The sequence below is a fragment of the Xyrauchen texanus genome, chromosome 19 (genome assembly GCF_025860055.1).
Source record: "Xyrauchen texanus isolate HMW12.3.18 chromosome 19, RBS_HiC_50CHRs, whole genome shotgun sequence".
Taxonomy (NCBI): Eukaryota; Metazoa; Chordata; class Actinopteri; order Cypriniformes; family Catostomidae; genus Xyrauchen; species Xyrauchen texanus.
Genome location: NC_068294.1, coordinates 33451599 through 33468087, shown reverse-complemented (window position 1 = coordinate 33468087; position 16489 = coordinate 33451599). Strand labels below are relative to the sequence as shown.

The window sequence follows — 16489 nt, the reverse complement described above, 5'->3', positions numbered from 1 at the left end:
TTTAAAAATGAAAATCAGCAAATACCTGTTTTGTTTTCGGGCCTCCAGTTTTTACACTTGCATTAGCTTGTGTTCTTAGCAAATAATATGACGTTTATATGATGTCTTATGACAGCCAACAACTGCACAAGTTGAGCCTGAACTCATTTTTACTCCAAATAACATTACACTAGGCTCATGTGTTTTATTGTCATGAAAATAATGTCACAATGCAACAAATAGGTTTTAAATGGTCATAAAATAGGTTTATATTTTCTTTCCTTTCTTTGTGCAAAAAGTTATTTCTCCCCAATTTGGCATGCCCAATTCCCAATGCACTCTAAGCCCACATGGTGTTGTAGTGACTCGCCTCAGTACGGGTGGTGGAGGACGAATCTCAGTTGCCTCTGTGTCTGAGACAGTCAATCTGCGTATCTTATCACGTGGCTTGTTGAGCACGTTACTGCGAAGACATGGCGCGTGTGAAGGGTTCACGCTATTCTCCGCGGCATTACCCACCATAGCAACCAGGCCAATTGGTTGCTTAGGAAGCCTGACTGGAGTCACTCAGCATGCCCTGGATTCGAACTTACGACTCCAGGTGTGGTAGTCAGTGCCTTTACTTGCTGAGCTACCCAGGCCACCCTTGAGTGTGTAGTATTGTGTTATTCATAATTTTTAGTATTAAGGCCCAGATATACTTCCTATGAAATTGAAGAACGAAGTAATGAATGAAGAATGAATTAATAAAATAAAAAGAAGGCCAAAAATAATAATTTTTTGCGTTCCTTTTGGCGGCTCGTAACAGCTCACTGGGGTGAACTTTTAGGACAAATTCTTACCAGCTTCTAACACCTTCTTACTGCCATTGGTCCATGTCATCAGAATGTGACCTGGAACTCCACCTACCTTGAGGCTGACAACTGATCTTGTTTATGTTGTTTAGTCAATTAAAATCAGTCAATGTGAACAGTAGATCAGTCAATGTCAAGGTGTAGAGAAATTAGCGAGCTGGTGAAAATTTGCCTACATCTGTTCGATAATTCGCTTAGAGACATTTTCCAAGACCATGTTATGCGATTTTTGTTTTTGTTTTATTGTTTACAAAAAGGAATTAAATCTACTCAAATAGAATTTTATAAAATGTATATACTGCTTTACTCAAGTGCCATCTGCAGCAAAAGCCATTCATCTGCCTCTATTATCATTCTTTTGTCTTTATTCTCCACATTAACACTTTTATGCACTCATCTTTGCAATAGTATCAGGGTCATCATAAATTATATTAACAGAGTGTAATCGGCACATAGTATAGCATGTTAGTGCATTAACATCTTGAATTAATAATGTAAACAAGACCAATTAAACTGGTAGATTTTCTTTTCTACTGCATATTACTTTAAATCATCGGGTTGTTAAAATAACTTATTTTACTGACATCATGTGAATTCTGCCCATAGAATAAGGCATTATGTCACTGATAACACATTTTAATGCCACGTTGGTTATGGTTGTACTGAGTGTCCTCATATTTAAATATTTAACTTCTAAATGTCTTCTACAGTGGTGTGGTGGGTGTCTGAATATTCGGAAACAGTATACTGTCGTTCAGTTGTTTAGAACTTCTTTTTACCTCTGAAAGAAGATTGAAGAAGAACCTCTACGGAAGTATATCGGGGCCTTTATATCTGCTGACCAAATTCTGTCCATTTGGTCTCAGAATCATGTCAATTTCATCTGGGCACACATTCCATTTCACTTGCTCTCTTTAAAATTTTAAATGTCTGTAGATGTACAATTGCATTATGACTCCTTCTCTGTGACAAAGCGTACTGTGAGATGGCCAAACCCAAAGGCATTGTCTAAATGGAGGTAATCCATTTGTGTTTCCATGGAAACAAAATCCACAGATCACTTTTGAGAAAGTGATTTAAAAGACTTGCATCATATGATTAGGATGAGAAGAAACAGCACACCAATATTCACTGTGCTCATTAACCTACGAGTACAAGAATCTGTCAGAACTGCGAGGAAAATGCGAAACCCAAGCAACTTCAAATTAAACTTTCGGCTCTACAGCTCTGGTGTCGATGACAAAGCTCACAGAGTGGGATTTAATCTCACCTCTATATTTAGTCATTTGCAAGAATGACTATGCTTCAAAAACTGCAGCACATGAAACATAAAAGAAACTCGTTGAATCAAATTGAAAGCACTAGCAGTGAAAACAGAGCAGAGAGGCACTGATCAGAGGATATGTTTACATGAGGTGCTGACATCAGAATATTTTTATTTGGCCTCTTGAAAGTTTGTCTTCTCTTCCCAGCAGGATCACCTCTAAATGTCACCAACAAGCCATGCATAAAAGCACTCTTATAAAAATGGCAAACTACAATAATAAATTATTTAAAAAATAAATCATCTTTTATTGATAGTTTGCTTATGCTTTCTTAAGCATCTTGAATTGTGGCTTAGAATGGCTAAAGTGTAATATTACAATTCATAATAAAAGTCTAGAAAGAGGATCAGTCAAAGCATATAGTAATAGATAATTTGAGTATCTATTAAATGCATGAATGTGAGTATCACAAAAAGTTAGAGATCTTTTCACCTGAATATTTGTGGAACACTGTAATTTCTACAACCCGAAAGGAAAGTATCTGCAGAGCAAAATAAGCATGAAATGTGGTGAGAAATGCACTTCAATCACAAGAAAAATGTAAATATTTATATTTTAAATGGAAAATATTTGTCTGTTGTTGCCACTTGGTCAATATAATTGTATTAATTCCTCTCAAAAATGTTACATCATATTAATGTCTTTTATATATACCTTCTTCAATTGTGCTCAGCACATTGCACATCTGTTCTCCATGTCTTGTTGAATTAATAACAACAGACACATGCTTGCATTTTAGATTTCCCTTGAGGGTTATGAGATCACATAGACCAGCTGGCTTAAATCTTTAATCTTCACTGTATCAGAAATAACATGCTATGCTGTGGTTAAAGCCTGAGGGAGATCCCCTCAGTAGACCATTTACAGCAGAGCATCTCTCTCTCCTCTACAAATCTCATCCATCAGAGCACTTCAGCTACAACGTCCAACAATCACAACCATGTTGTGTTAGGTGAAGGTAATCTGGGAATCATTGTGTTCTGTTAATGCTGACACTGTAACCTACATTACCAGATGAACATTTAAGTGGTCACATCACATCATGACAAATCAAACTCTCCTTGATCTTTTGTGATAAGAGTTTATTGTACTATGAAAACTTACTATATATAAAAAAGTTATTTAAGCTGCAAAAATGGCTTGTTCTGTACTTCGGCAACTTGTTCATGTCAGACAGAATAATACTCTTGAATGCTTGAACACACGTCTGCCCACATTTACACATCAACAACACATTCAGTATTCAGAAACTTGGCTCGCCCATTTACTTTTAAGTAATACACAGAAAGCTGGATAGACACTAATATTTCTAAGCGGCAGAATAACTAAGAATTAAGAGTAAAATATAGGAAAATTCAGCCAAACCTTGAGCTGTTCCTGGCTGTGTGTAGAACCTCCCAATCTGCATTTCTTTCTCAATAATCCCAACAATAGACACCTTAACAAAGTCCCTGAACATTTCAGTCCATCCTTCACAGTTTCAAAAGCACATTTCAGCATGGATTGTTGTGTCACCCTGTCACAATGTACTGCAGGATTTGCATAGAGGCAGTAATTGAAGGATGAGTTAGTTAAAACTAAACTCAGCAAAAAAAGAAACATCCTCTCACTTTCAACTGCTTTTATTTTCGGCAAACTTAACATGTGTAAATATTTGTGTAAACATAAAAAGAGTCAACAACTAAGACATAAACTGAACAAGTTTCACAGACATGTGACTTACAGAAATGGAATAATGTATCCCAGAACAAGGGGGGAGGGGGCTCTTCGGGGCTCTTCGCTGGCCATGGCAGAACACTGACATTTCCTTGCAGGAAATCATGCACAGAATGAACAGTATGGCTGTTGGCATTAACATGCTGGAGGGTCAGCTTGCAGAAAGGGTACCACATGAGGAAGGAGGATGTCTTTCCTGTAACACACAGTCTTGAGATTGCCTGCAATGACAACAACCTCAGTCCGATTATGCTGTAACACACCGCCGCAGACCATGACAGACCAACCACCAAATCGATCCCACTCCTGAGTGGGTGTAACGCTCATTCCTTCGATGATAAAAATGAGTACGACCATCACCCCTGGTGAGACAAAACCACAACTCGTCAGTTAAGAGCACTTTTTGCCAGTCCTGTCTGGACCAGTGAAGGTGGGTTTGTGCCCATAGGCGACATTGCTGCCGATGATGTCTGGTAAGGACCTGCCTTACAACAGGCCTATAAGCCCTCAGTCCAGCCTCTCTCAGCCTACTGTGGACAGTCTGAGCACTGATGGAGGGATTGTGCATTCTTCCTTCCTGTCTCTCTGTAGCGCTGTCTTAGGTGTTTCACAGTATGAATATTGTAATTTATTGCCCTGGCCACATCTGCAGCCCTCATGCTTCCATGCAGCATGCCTAAGACACGTTCAAGCAGATGAGCAGGGACCCTGGGCATCTTTCTTTTGGTGTTTTTCAGAGTCAGTAGAAATGTCTCTTTATTGTCCTAATTTTTGTGACCTTAATTGTCTACCATATGTAAGCTGTTTGTGTCGTAAAGACCGTTCCACAGGTGCATGATCCTTAATTGTTTATGGTTCATTGAACAAGCATGGAGAACATTGTTTAAACCTTTTACAATAAAGATCTGTAAAGGGATTTTTACAAAATTATCTTTAAAATAAAGTGTCCTGAATAAGGGACATTTCTTTTTTGCTGAGTTTATATTGGACCTGACAGGAAGCCTGTAGCTTGTGAGCAAAAGTGAGCTCACATATATATATATATATATACAGTATAATTTTTATTGTTTTAAAATATTGCCTTAGTCTTTCTTTACTGTTACCGGATGGCTCCAGACGCAGAGACTACAAAAGTGCAAAATGAATGAAATCCCAGATGCAGTTTAATGGGCAACTCCAATCCCAATCAATAGTTACCAGTTGAAAAAAAAGATGCCCAAAAATAAACATGGAATTCTTATTTTGAAATGTCTGCGCTCCCAGTTGTGAGCACACTGACTGCTGAGAAAAGGAATCTGATTCATACTGCTAACCTAAGGCTCATTTGTTCACAACTCTCTCGCGCTGGGTTTGATGCTGTATGCATTGCAGTGAGCTCGTCAGAAACAGAACAGGTGAAAAGCAGTGGAGGCACTGGTTGTGCACGTTCTAAAAATATATTCTATAACTCACAAGATGATATCTGATGAAACCGCATATGAACGCACACATCCTGACTGTCGCCAGTGGTGACTAGTTTTTAAATTATTGTTGCAATCAATTATTTTTGGTTGCACTTGCGACCATTTTAGTTGCAGTCTGGAGCCCTGCTGAGTTCATTGTGGTGCATTCTGGGATTGCTTACCTGGGAAAGGATACATAGGATACTACCTTAGGAGATAGCATTATTAAGTTACCTACCTTTTAGAACTTTTTTTGTGTCAGAAGCATGCCTATGATGCGTGATATTGCTCTCTCTGGAGGCAGCTCATTAGGTTGAAACTAAGATGACCAAAGTGGAGCTATATGCTCGCACATGATATTTAACAACAGTATTTCCAATATACAGATGTTTCTTGTTTGCTCTTTTCTGAGTAAATGTTGTAAGGACATGGAGGTGAACAATCTAGAAAGGTAAAATTAAGTAGTACCAAGGAAGAAAATTACACATGACAGTGAACGTAATGTATAGGTGCACAAGGCAAAACATTGACTTGATTTAGCTGCCTGTTGCACAAAGAACTTTTGAACATGCAAAAATGACCATCAGACATTAGATAAGGAGATCTTCTATATTGCTGCAAATGAGGATTGATTTCAAAATTAGGAAGGCCAATGAGAAACAGAGTAGAGAAACAGTAGTGAGCAACAATAGATTTAAAATAGAGAGAGGTAGAAGAACAGTGCTTGACTCTGTACCAGTGATTGTTGGCACAATGTGAAAAAAATGACAAAATGAGAAATGTTATCTGTTTCTGGTCCTTTCTTAGTACTAACACCATCTGAACACCTAATTGAAGCTTTGATGTCATATACTAGTCGTAGTTCTTTTTGTGTCTTTTTTGTAATATTTTAGAGCTGAGCATTACTAGAAAAACATACATAACTATAGAAATTTCCATGGCTTTTCAATGACATAGGAAAAAAAATATAAACCTTGTATCACTTACTTCAGGACGTGTGTAGAGCCGTTGATCTGTGTGGCTGCGCAGGGTGTTCCAGGCCCCAGGATGGAAGGTCGACGGTAACGCTTGTGTCCACAGCAGAGAATGATGAGGAAGGCACGACGGAAGGACTTATTGAGGAAGGCATAAAGGATGGGGTTGAGCATGGAGTTAATGTAGCCCAGCCAGAGACAGGCTGCCCACAGCTGCTCAGGGACACTGTAGTCTATGAAGGGATCAACCACATTTGTAATGAAAAAAGGTGCCCAGCAGAGGCAGAAGCAGCCCATAATAATGCACAGAGTCTTGGCTGCCTTAGTCTCTATGCGCATTCGGTGGTTGCGTTGGTGGTCTGCGCTGTCAGAGGCTGCGTTCCCTGCTCCTCCGGCCCGCTGCAGCATGTTGATCTGCCTGGCATGTTCCCGTGCCGTGACATAGATGCGCTGGTAGGCCAACACCATCAGGATGAGTGGTAAGTAGAAGGCCACAACTGAGCAGGTCAGCGCGTAAGGCTTGTTCACCATGAAGACACATACTGTGGAGTTGCCAGAAATCTTCCGTTTCTCTATCTGTGGAGGGGGAGATGTGTACACATTCAGCTTACACAAACATTAAGAATGTGGCTTTTTTATTTCTAGCACTTCTCCCTTTGCGTATATTCTACCACATGAATGTCAGTCCATACCAGGAACAACTGTGGACCAAAATGACTGAATATCCTGCATTTTGTTCTCAAAAACTCCAAAGTGTATAATGATTGTGTGAAAAAAAAAAAAGTATTTATATATACTGAATATTGAGTAAAATAATAAAAATAAAAAAAGTTTAAAAAGGATGTCTCACTTTAAGTTTATTTGAATCACTTTTGCCATTTTATCATATTTTAACTATATTACAACAATTTCTGATTTATTCTTGAAGAAATTCAACTGTATACATTATAAAGTTACAAATGCCTATTTCACAAATTAATCACAATGGTCTTTTCCAGCAGTCAAAATGGGCCCACTTTGCATGTCCATTGCAACAAATCTATTCATTCCCACTAATGTAAAAAAATGTGTTACAGTGTTATTGGGGTTTAGAAATGTGCAATAATAGTTCTTTCTGCCATCTAATATTTTAAGAGAAAATTATATTCAATAGGACTTTTAGCCCCATTGCACCCTACAATAAAAAATAATGTTAGTAAAAACACATTTACTTTACATATTTACACAGTGAGTGTAAATTGTAAGTATTTATATACATTATAGCAGATGTTTTATTAGTTACAGCTTGTTTTTTGGAAAAAATATAGGTCCATTTCACGCTTTTAAAAGCCCTTTCTGTTACCATTGGTAAGTGATCAGAGCGGCCATAAGCAACCTAATATCATGTACTCGGGATAAGCCGAGCACTGCCATAGAGATGAATGGACAGCTCTCTCCAGTTATATTAAAACTCCTTGGATGCAACACACACTGACACAGGCATCTGTTGACCACTGAGAATTTTAGAGCGGTGGGTCCAGGTGTGCTTTCAGAAAGCTATCTGACCTGGCTCTTTTCACACTCACAAAATGTATCTTATGCATTCCTATCCATCAAACACTGCATCTGAATGTTCTCTAGTGTGTAGGTGCCCGTCAAACCCATCTGCTAGAACACTACATTCACATGTGCATGTAAAAACTGGAAAGAAATTCTTTCTTGACATCATTCCAATTCCATTTCCTTTTCTCCAGCATGAATTTAATTAAGGTTCATCAGTCTCCACCCTGGACCAATTTTATTTTCTTTTTTTACTGAAAAGTAATGGATTAAGTTCCCTACCTGAGATTCTGACATTTAATTTCCCACTTAATCATTCCACCCCTCAAAGAAGGTCTTTATGAGAGCCCCTTCATACTGCACTTGTTTTCCTAGATACATGGACAGTGGCTTGGGTTTCTACAAATGGATGCATAATTGCCTTTTTCAAACTGCATAAAGAATGTAGAAATAATATGAAATGCTTAAAGATTTGGCTTTTATGATGTGAAAACACATGCGTCACAAGTTTGATGGAATTTCTCATAATCACTCCATGCACTTTTTATAGAGCAATTTAATAATCCAATCATACTCATGTTTTTGCTCTTACTGTAGACAAGGTGACAGAGAATCAAAGAAACATCATTATTAAAAGAACCAAAGTCAGATTGCATTCACAAGCCTTATCAACACAAACAGTCTGTAACATCTAAGGGATGTGACTCACCAAATCATTTATTCCAATACTGTTCCAGCCTTGCATTATGGGCAAGAAGGAAATAACGGTTGGGATTATCCAGCATCCACCGATCATTAGAGCCACTCTCAGTGGTGTCATCTTATTCCCGTAGACTAGTGGCTGGCAACAGATGGCATAGTACCTGTAACAACAGAGGAGCACAAGTTATGGTAAAATTATCTTGTGTAATCTTTATTTGTTCAGCATACAGTAAAAGCTGCTTATGTTGCCTGCAAAATAATTGTACAAAGCCACACATAATATGTTGCTGGAAAATATTAGTACATAAACATACAAGACACACAGGTGACATTTTTCTTGTATATGTTTTCTTGAAAACTGTATCTTTAATACAGTATGCATGTAAAAGACAAAAAGGCACCATGGTAATCCTGAAGGATGATGTCCTGTCAATGCCCCTGGCTGACAAAATGTCAACAGTTCAAGCATCTGGATGATTCTGTAATCAGAGATTCTGTCAATCTGCTAGAGTCTCTTAATCTTTCTGATCCATCGGTCTCTAGATAACCAAGGTCATCTGGTTAAACGGCACCATCTGTATTCTGAGGTACCCAAGATTCTTAAGAACACATGTTAAAATCTTTTAGTGTAGAACTCTGTGGAGTTTTCTGCTGGGTTCTGTGGGCACAGATTTGGCGTGGGCACTGCCAATAACACAATAAAACAGATATATATAAATATTTATAGCTGTGCTACAATGCCTAAGATAAGGAATATGATTAAAAAATTGTTTTAAAAAATAAAAAGTTTTTTCTTTTTTTTTTTTATTATCTATTTCACGCTATAGGTCACAAGCAAAAAGACAGACAGAGATAGGGCAGGCATACAGTAAAGTTTTTAATTACAGAATTGAAAAGGCAATAAATCAACTCTCTGTATAAAACCATATATTGGTTTAAAGTAAATGGAAAATCAAAGCATATGACACTCTTGATGAATGACTGAATGGTTGAATGAATAAATGAATGAATGGATGGCACTCATCTAACCAAGAGTGCTCTTACACAAGTGTGCGTTTACAAAACAACAATGTACAAAGTTTTTCCTTTGCGTTTTTGAAAAGTTTCACGTACAGACGACAATGTTGTCAAAACGATCCCTATTCACACAAAATTACTAAAAATGCTGTATTATGCTAGTCAGGCCAGTAGTTGCTGATGTCACTACGTAAACACTACACGCCTGCACACATAAGCATTCTTCCACAGAGTATTGAATACAAACAACGAAGATGGGACAGACGATGAGGTTGCTTTATTACTACAATTACTTTGCTGGAGAAGCGGCAACAAACTCAAAATCTTGAGCAGCACAAACACAGTCCTGTAGTCCGCAATTGTAGTTTTGAATGTCACACGCAGATGCCTATAGACTGAACAAGTAATACACATGTGCATGACGTCATCGTTTTCACAATTTGCATTTTTGTATGTTTACATGGAGACAATAACGGCATCGTTTTCATAAACTTGCACTTTGAAACCCGTGTTCAAAAGTTTGCGTTTTCAGGCCCCAAAACGCTGTTGTCGTGTAAACAAACTGCCAAAACGGATAAAAAGTTTTCAGTTTTTAGTTGAAATTGTTGTAGTGTAAACGACCCCTTAGTTTGAGAATAAATAATGAAATTTTAAGGTGAAAAGCAGGCCTTGGTCTGCAAATAAGCATAACTTAGTGACTCATAAAAGTGTCACTATTTAAAAATGTGAGTGTACATAAAAAAGTCAAGCTGCACAATACAGCCACTCAAAAAACTACTGCATAACACTTCACCATTTTGTTTATTTATATTTCAATAATAAATATTCTGTAGTCAACATCATTCAACATTATTTCCATCTTAGGTGATGTGAATTTAAGGCAGAGGAATTTATTTCTTTTTCATGAAACATTACAAAGAAAAACAAATATATTTTTTAATATGTGCAATAAAACCAGGAATGTGAATTAAGAATGACAATAGGGCCAATTTCACTTTACCTATTCTCTATATGAAATATTAATCTACTGTATATTACTCAAAGAAGTACATTGCTATAATCTGTAAATCACACATGCTATAGTGATACCAGTGTAAATCTCGTTAATGAAATCACTGACAAAAACATTTGTTGATGAAGGGTTTTTTGATTTCCCAAACGGTAACGAATATGAGACTAAAAATATGCATCATGACGGTTTTATTAAAGCATAGAATTGACGAAAATATGATGAGAAAAAATAATACTACAAGATATTAATAGCTCAAGATCTAAACAGAAGAAGAAACATCTAGAGAAAAATATTTTTATAGATGAATATATTAGATGGATTCATCTAATCTAATAATCCAGTGTGTTGGGGATTTTTCTTCTTGAGCTGCGTGAATTAAACACACTGAACATCAAAAATGATTAATTACCTCACTCAAACACATCCTATGTATGTCTATAGTACACAGTATCACTATATCCACAACATATATGTAAAATAATAACATACATCTGCACAGACAATGGAAGTGAATAAACAGATTAATTTGAACTTAGTTATGCACTAGTCATGAAATGTAATTTGTGTTGTAAGTGTGCTGTTTCTGAAAATATTATGCAACATGCACTGCAATATCAAAAATTGATTAAACAATTAATCTCTAAATCATGAAGAATTCATAAATCCTTCATTATTTTAATCATATGCTATTATTTCAGGTGAAATATATTTCATATGTTTGATACAGTATATGTTTAAATTAAGAAAATGTTCATACATCTTTTCTAAATGTTTGAATATTTGATTAAAGTGTGGTCTGTTACAGTTTGATATACTTGTTTTCTTCTAATTTTGCACATTATCATCAACTAAAATATATATTTGTTGACTACAATAATATGCCAGTCAGAGTTTCATGAATATAACATGATGAAATATTGACTAATTTTAAGACATTTGCATCAAAAAACTAAAACTATGAAACAAAACAAAAAACAGTGTAAAAATTAACACTGTGTGATACTAATTACTAAAGTTCAGGCATGAAACTCTGAATGGCGCAAGCTGATGGATTCTTTGAACTCAAATGTGATATATCAAGCCAATCGGCTCACATGGTGTAAGCTGATAGGCCCTTTGAAATGCATTCGGGTAGCCAATAAATTGCAAACTCTTCTTTGCTTAACATTTAAATTAGCTCAGTTTGCAAATAATCCAATTTAACTAATTTAACTAATTTTTTTATCCCTCCACCTCCCCAGGTCCAGTTGTCTATATCTGTTCTTTTTAAGAAAGCTCAAATGTGAATACCCTTTCTTTGAACATAATTTCTATTGGCAGTAGAGCATGTTTGCCCATGACTTGTTTTGTTCAAAAGGAAACACTTAATAGATTTTCTTGTAATGTTAATAATCATATCACAGTACAAATCTCAATTGCAATATTTAAAATTAATAATAATCCCAATTAGATTTTTTTGTCTGAATCATTCAGCCCTAAAACCTTCCAACATTTACTTCCAATCAAATTCTAACCCTCACACTTTGCCATCTAGTGCGAGAAAGGCAGAGGCGTGTAGACATTTTGTGCCTTTCTGTCAAGGATGTGTAGTTGGACAGGCCAGGTAATTCAAAGACAGAGAGAGAGGCAGGAATGAGGGAAAAGCCACAGTACCAACAATCATTTAGACCAAATGGGACAAATCAATCTTTCCTTCTCTCTTTGACCCAGATGTGTCAATGCTTCAGTCTCTGTGTGCTGAGGTTCCTGTTTATATCATGCCTCTGGTAATGAAAATCTGCCATTCCTACCATGTGTTCACCACAGAATGTTTATAGTTGCCAAAGAGTACTAAACTCTGCTCTATGTCAGAGGAAGTGCAATGCGTCAATGTGACCTTTACCCCTCCAGGTGAGAGTCTGGCCTTTAAGCACCTGAGCATGGCACAAATAAAGGCTGTGTCTGAAATCTGAAAGATTCAGCCTTTGCAGGCAGTATAACAAGAGTATAACTACTGTAGTGGTCTAAGCACATAACTGGTAATCTGGTAATCAGGTAATCAGGTAGGACGCTGGTTCGAGCCCCACAGCCACCACCATTGTGTCCTTGAGCAAGGCACTTAACCCCAAGTTGCTCCAGGGGGATTGTCCCTGTAATAATTGCACTGTAAGTCACTTTGGATAAAAGCGTCTGCCAAATGCATAAATGTAAATGTAAATAACAAGGTATCAAGACACATTTGAACTGGGTCTAACAAAATGCCTTCATCTAGTCTGTGCCTTCATTATTTTTAAGAGCAGCATAGATTTACATGTTCCTCATCTGCATGACACTTTGGCTGATAATTAAATCACAAGATACTTATACACAAGCCAACAATTTGGCAGAATCTACTGCAAAAACAAACTTGTGAGTTTAAATGTTTTATTTGTGGTGCATTTAAATTTGAATGGGCTTTTGCATGTATTCATTTCATTTCATTTTCATTTCATTTATTTATGTATTCTCTTTTCATGGTAATGCAACAAGACATGCCACAACAGCAATTTAACAAATCCAACAAACACAACAAAAATACATTCCATGACAAAAAGAACAGGAGTAGGAAGAAGAAAAAAAAAATCTTATAAACTCCTACCCCATTCTTATAATAAAAAAATGTACAAATTAGATGACCTCACCAACATGACAAAAGATAACAACAACAAAAAATAACAAAATAGCCCAGACCAGATAATCTACTTTCAATTTTAACAATTTTCTTATTTTTTTTTTTTATTTATTTTTTATTATTATTAATTCTGCTTACACAACACTAAACAAACAAACAAAAACAACAATGATGGAATGATGACAACGAGACCATTGTTGTTGTAATTTTATCAATTTTCACAATCATCTTTATATAAATTAAGTATCTTCTGTTTATACTTGTATTTAAATTGTAGAATGTTTGAACAACATTTTAGATCATTTTCTAAAAAATTCCATCTTTTCACACCAGAAACTGAAACACACATTTGTTTGAGGGTATTTCTAGCAAAAGGGTGTTTAAAGTCTTTATTTCTTCTGCTTATCCCACTATTTACAGTAAAAAGAGTTTGCAGTCCATGCGGTAACAAGCAGTATTTTGCTTTATGAACAACTAATAAAGTTTGTAAAGCAACCAAATCCTTCAGTTTGAGTAGTCCTGACTCCAGAAACAGTCCTGTAGTATGTTCTCTTGGAGCAACTCCATTAATTATTCTTATGGCTCTTTTTTCCAAAATAAATAAGGGCATTAAATTAGTGAAATAAGAATTATCCCATATTTCCAAACAATACATCAAATATGGCAAAATAAAGGAACAATATAGGATTTTCATTGCCTTATAATTTAACATAAACTTTACTTTACTCAAAACGGCTATGTTTTTACAAATTTTATTTCTTACATAAGATATATGTGACTTCCATTAAAATGTTTCATCAATGAGTACTCCTAAAAACCTAAATTCTTACACTCTCTCAATAATTATTCTATTTAAAGTCAAACAAACATATACAGGGCATTTTTGATTTGTAAACAACATAAATTTAGTTTTACTTAAATTTAATGACAGTTTATTTTTATTAAACCATTTTTGAAGTAGAACCAATTCTTGTTCAATAGTTTTCATTAATATTTTGATGTTCTTTCCCGATACAAAATAATTAGTATCGTCCGCAAAAAGAACAAAACGTAAAATCTTTGATTCATCACAGAGATCATTAATATATAAAGTAAATAATTTTGGCCCCAGCACAGAGCCTTGAGGGACTCCACACTGTATTATATCCAACTTAGATTCATGGCCTATATACTCTACATATTGTTGTCTATTTTCTAAGTAACTAATAATCCAGTTTAATACTACACCTCTAATTCCATATGTCTGTCATTTAGATATCAATATACCATGATCAAGAGTGTCGAAGGCCTTTTTAAGGTCAATAAAAACACCAACTGTGTGATTTTTATTCTCCAATTCTGTGGTAATGTCTTCTGTGATTTTCATCAAAGCCATAGCTGTTGAGCGGGTGCTTCGAAACCCAAACTGATTATCATGAATCAAAGAATGTTTTTCAAGAAAATAATCCAATTTTTTAACAAAATGCTTCTCCAGAATTTTTGAAAATTGCGAAAGCAAAGATATAGGCCTATAATTTGTGAGACTATGCCTATCACCAGATTTAAAAAGGGGAATCATTTTAGCCACCTTCATTTTATCTGGAAAGAAACCTGTATTAAAAGACAAATTGATTATATATTTTAATGGTCTACTAATGCAACTTATAGTTTCTTTAACAATATACATATCTAAGCCATCACTATCGCATGAATGTTTACTTTTTAATTTAGAGACAATAGAAATAATTTCACTCTCACTAACTTCATCAACAAAAAGAGATTACATGACTCTGCTTTCACCTGTCCTGCTTTTATTTTCATTATGTAGTGGTATAGTTTTGGCAAGATTTGGACCAACATTGCAGAAAAATGAATTATATTCATCAGCCATTTTTCACCACTTATCTCGATGTTCTGTTCATTCATTAAGTATAATGGCTGACAATATTTCATTTCACTGCCCATAACCTCCCTTAAGACTTTCCACATTCTTTTGATATTACTTTTATTATCTATCAACAAGTTTATATAATAATCTTTCTTTGCACGTCTCATTATAGTAGTCAGCTTATTTTTATAGGCTTTATATTTATTTTCTGCATTTACTGTCCGATATTTTACAAAGTCCCGATAAAGCTTATTCTTATTTTTACACAATTTCAATATACCCTTCGTTAACCGAGGTTTTTTATTATTTCTGACTTTATCATTCAATATTTTTATTGGACAATTTTTATTATATAACCATAGATACTTTAAAAAAAATGATTAATAAGCCTTATTAACATTATTTGTACTATAAACATTGTCCCATTGTTCTTTCATAAGATCATCCCTAAATCTATTTAGTCTTTCCTCCGTTCTTAACCTAATAACTTTACTAGACTTTCCTTTCTTTATTTTTACTTCACAGAGGTGAGTTACAAAAATCGGTAAATGATCAGTTGTATCATTTAACAAAAGACCACTTTTGACCATTTTTTCAAATATATTTACAAAAATGTTATCAATTAATGTGGCACAACTGGAAGTTATTCGACTAGGCCTAGTAATGGTAGGATAAAGACCTCTGCTATACATTAAATCATAAAAATCTAAACTACCAGTATGATTAGACACATTCAAGAGATTTATATTAAAGTCCCCGCAAATTATAGATACTTTATTTTCATTCAACCCAACTAATAATTGCTCCAGCTTGTTATTAAATGCTGTAATGCTAGACCCTGGAGGTCTGTATATGCACGTTACAACAATATTCCTCTGTTTCTTCATTTCAATCTCAACAGTTAAACATTCCATTAAATATTCTGTTGCAGTAGTCATACACTCAATTGTTTTACATTTCAGATCACTACTAACATATAAAGCAACCATTATCAGCGTAGTATCTACAAAAAAGTTGCATCTTAATTTGTTCTCTTTATATAAAGCATTGCTTGTGTACAAATTCCCTGAATTTAACAATAATTTTCAATTTTATTCAATCCATCCATCCATCCATCTTCAACCGCTTATCCGAAGTCGGGTCGCGGGGGCAGCTGCTCCAGCAGGGGGCCCCAAACTTCCCTATCCCGAGCCACATTAACCAGCTCTGACCGGGGGACCCCGAGGCGTTCCCAGGCCAGTGAGGAGATGTAATCTCTCCACCTAGTCCTGGGTCTTCCCCGAGGCCTCCTCCCAGCTGGACGTGCCTGAAACACCTCCATAGGGAGGCGGCCAGGGGGCATCCTTACCAGATGCCCAAACCACCTCAACTGACTCCTTTCAACGCAAAGGAGCAGCGGCTCTACTCCGAGC

At 35.8% G+C, this 16489-nt stretch overlaps 1 protein-coding gene across 1 annotated transcript in view; it reads right to left on the bottom strand.

Annotated features, from left to right (window-relative positions):
• LOC127659668 (5-hydroxytryptamine receptor 4-like) overlaps positions 1–16489 on the bottom strand; it is a 148979-nt gene that overhangs the window by 44625 nt on the left and 87865 nt on the right. The window contains exons 5-6 of the mRNA XM_052149589.1: positions 8539–8692; positions 6304–6866 (exon numbers count right to left, since the gene is read on the bottom strand). Of these exons, the coding sequence (XP_052005549.1) occupies positions 6304–6866; positions 8539–8692 (717 nt within the window). The remainder of the gene's footprint in view (positions 1–6303; positions 6867–8538; positions 8693–16489) is intronic.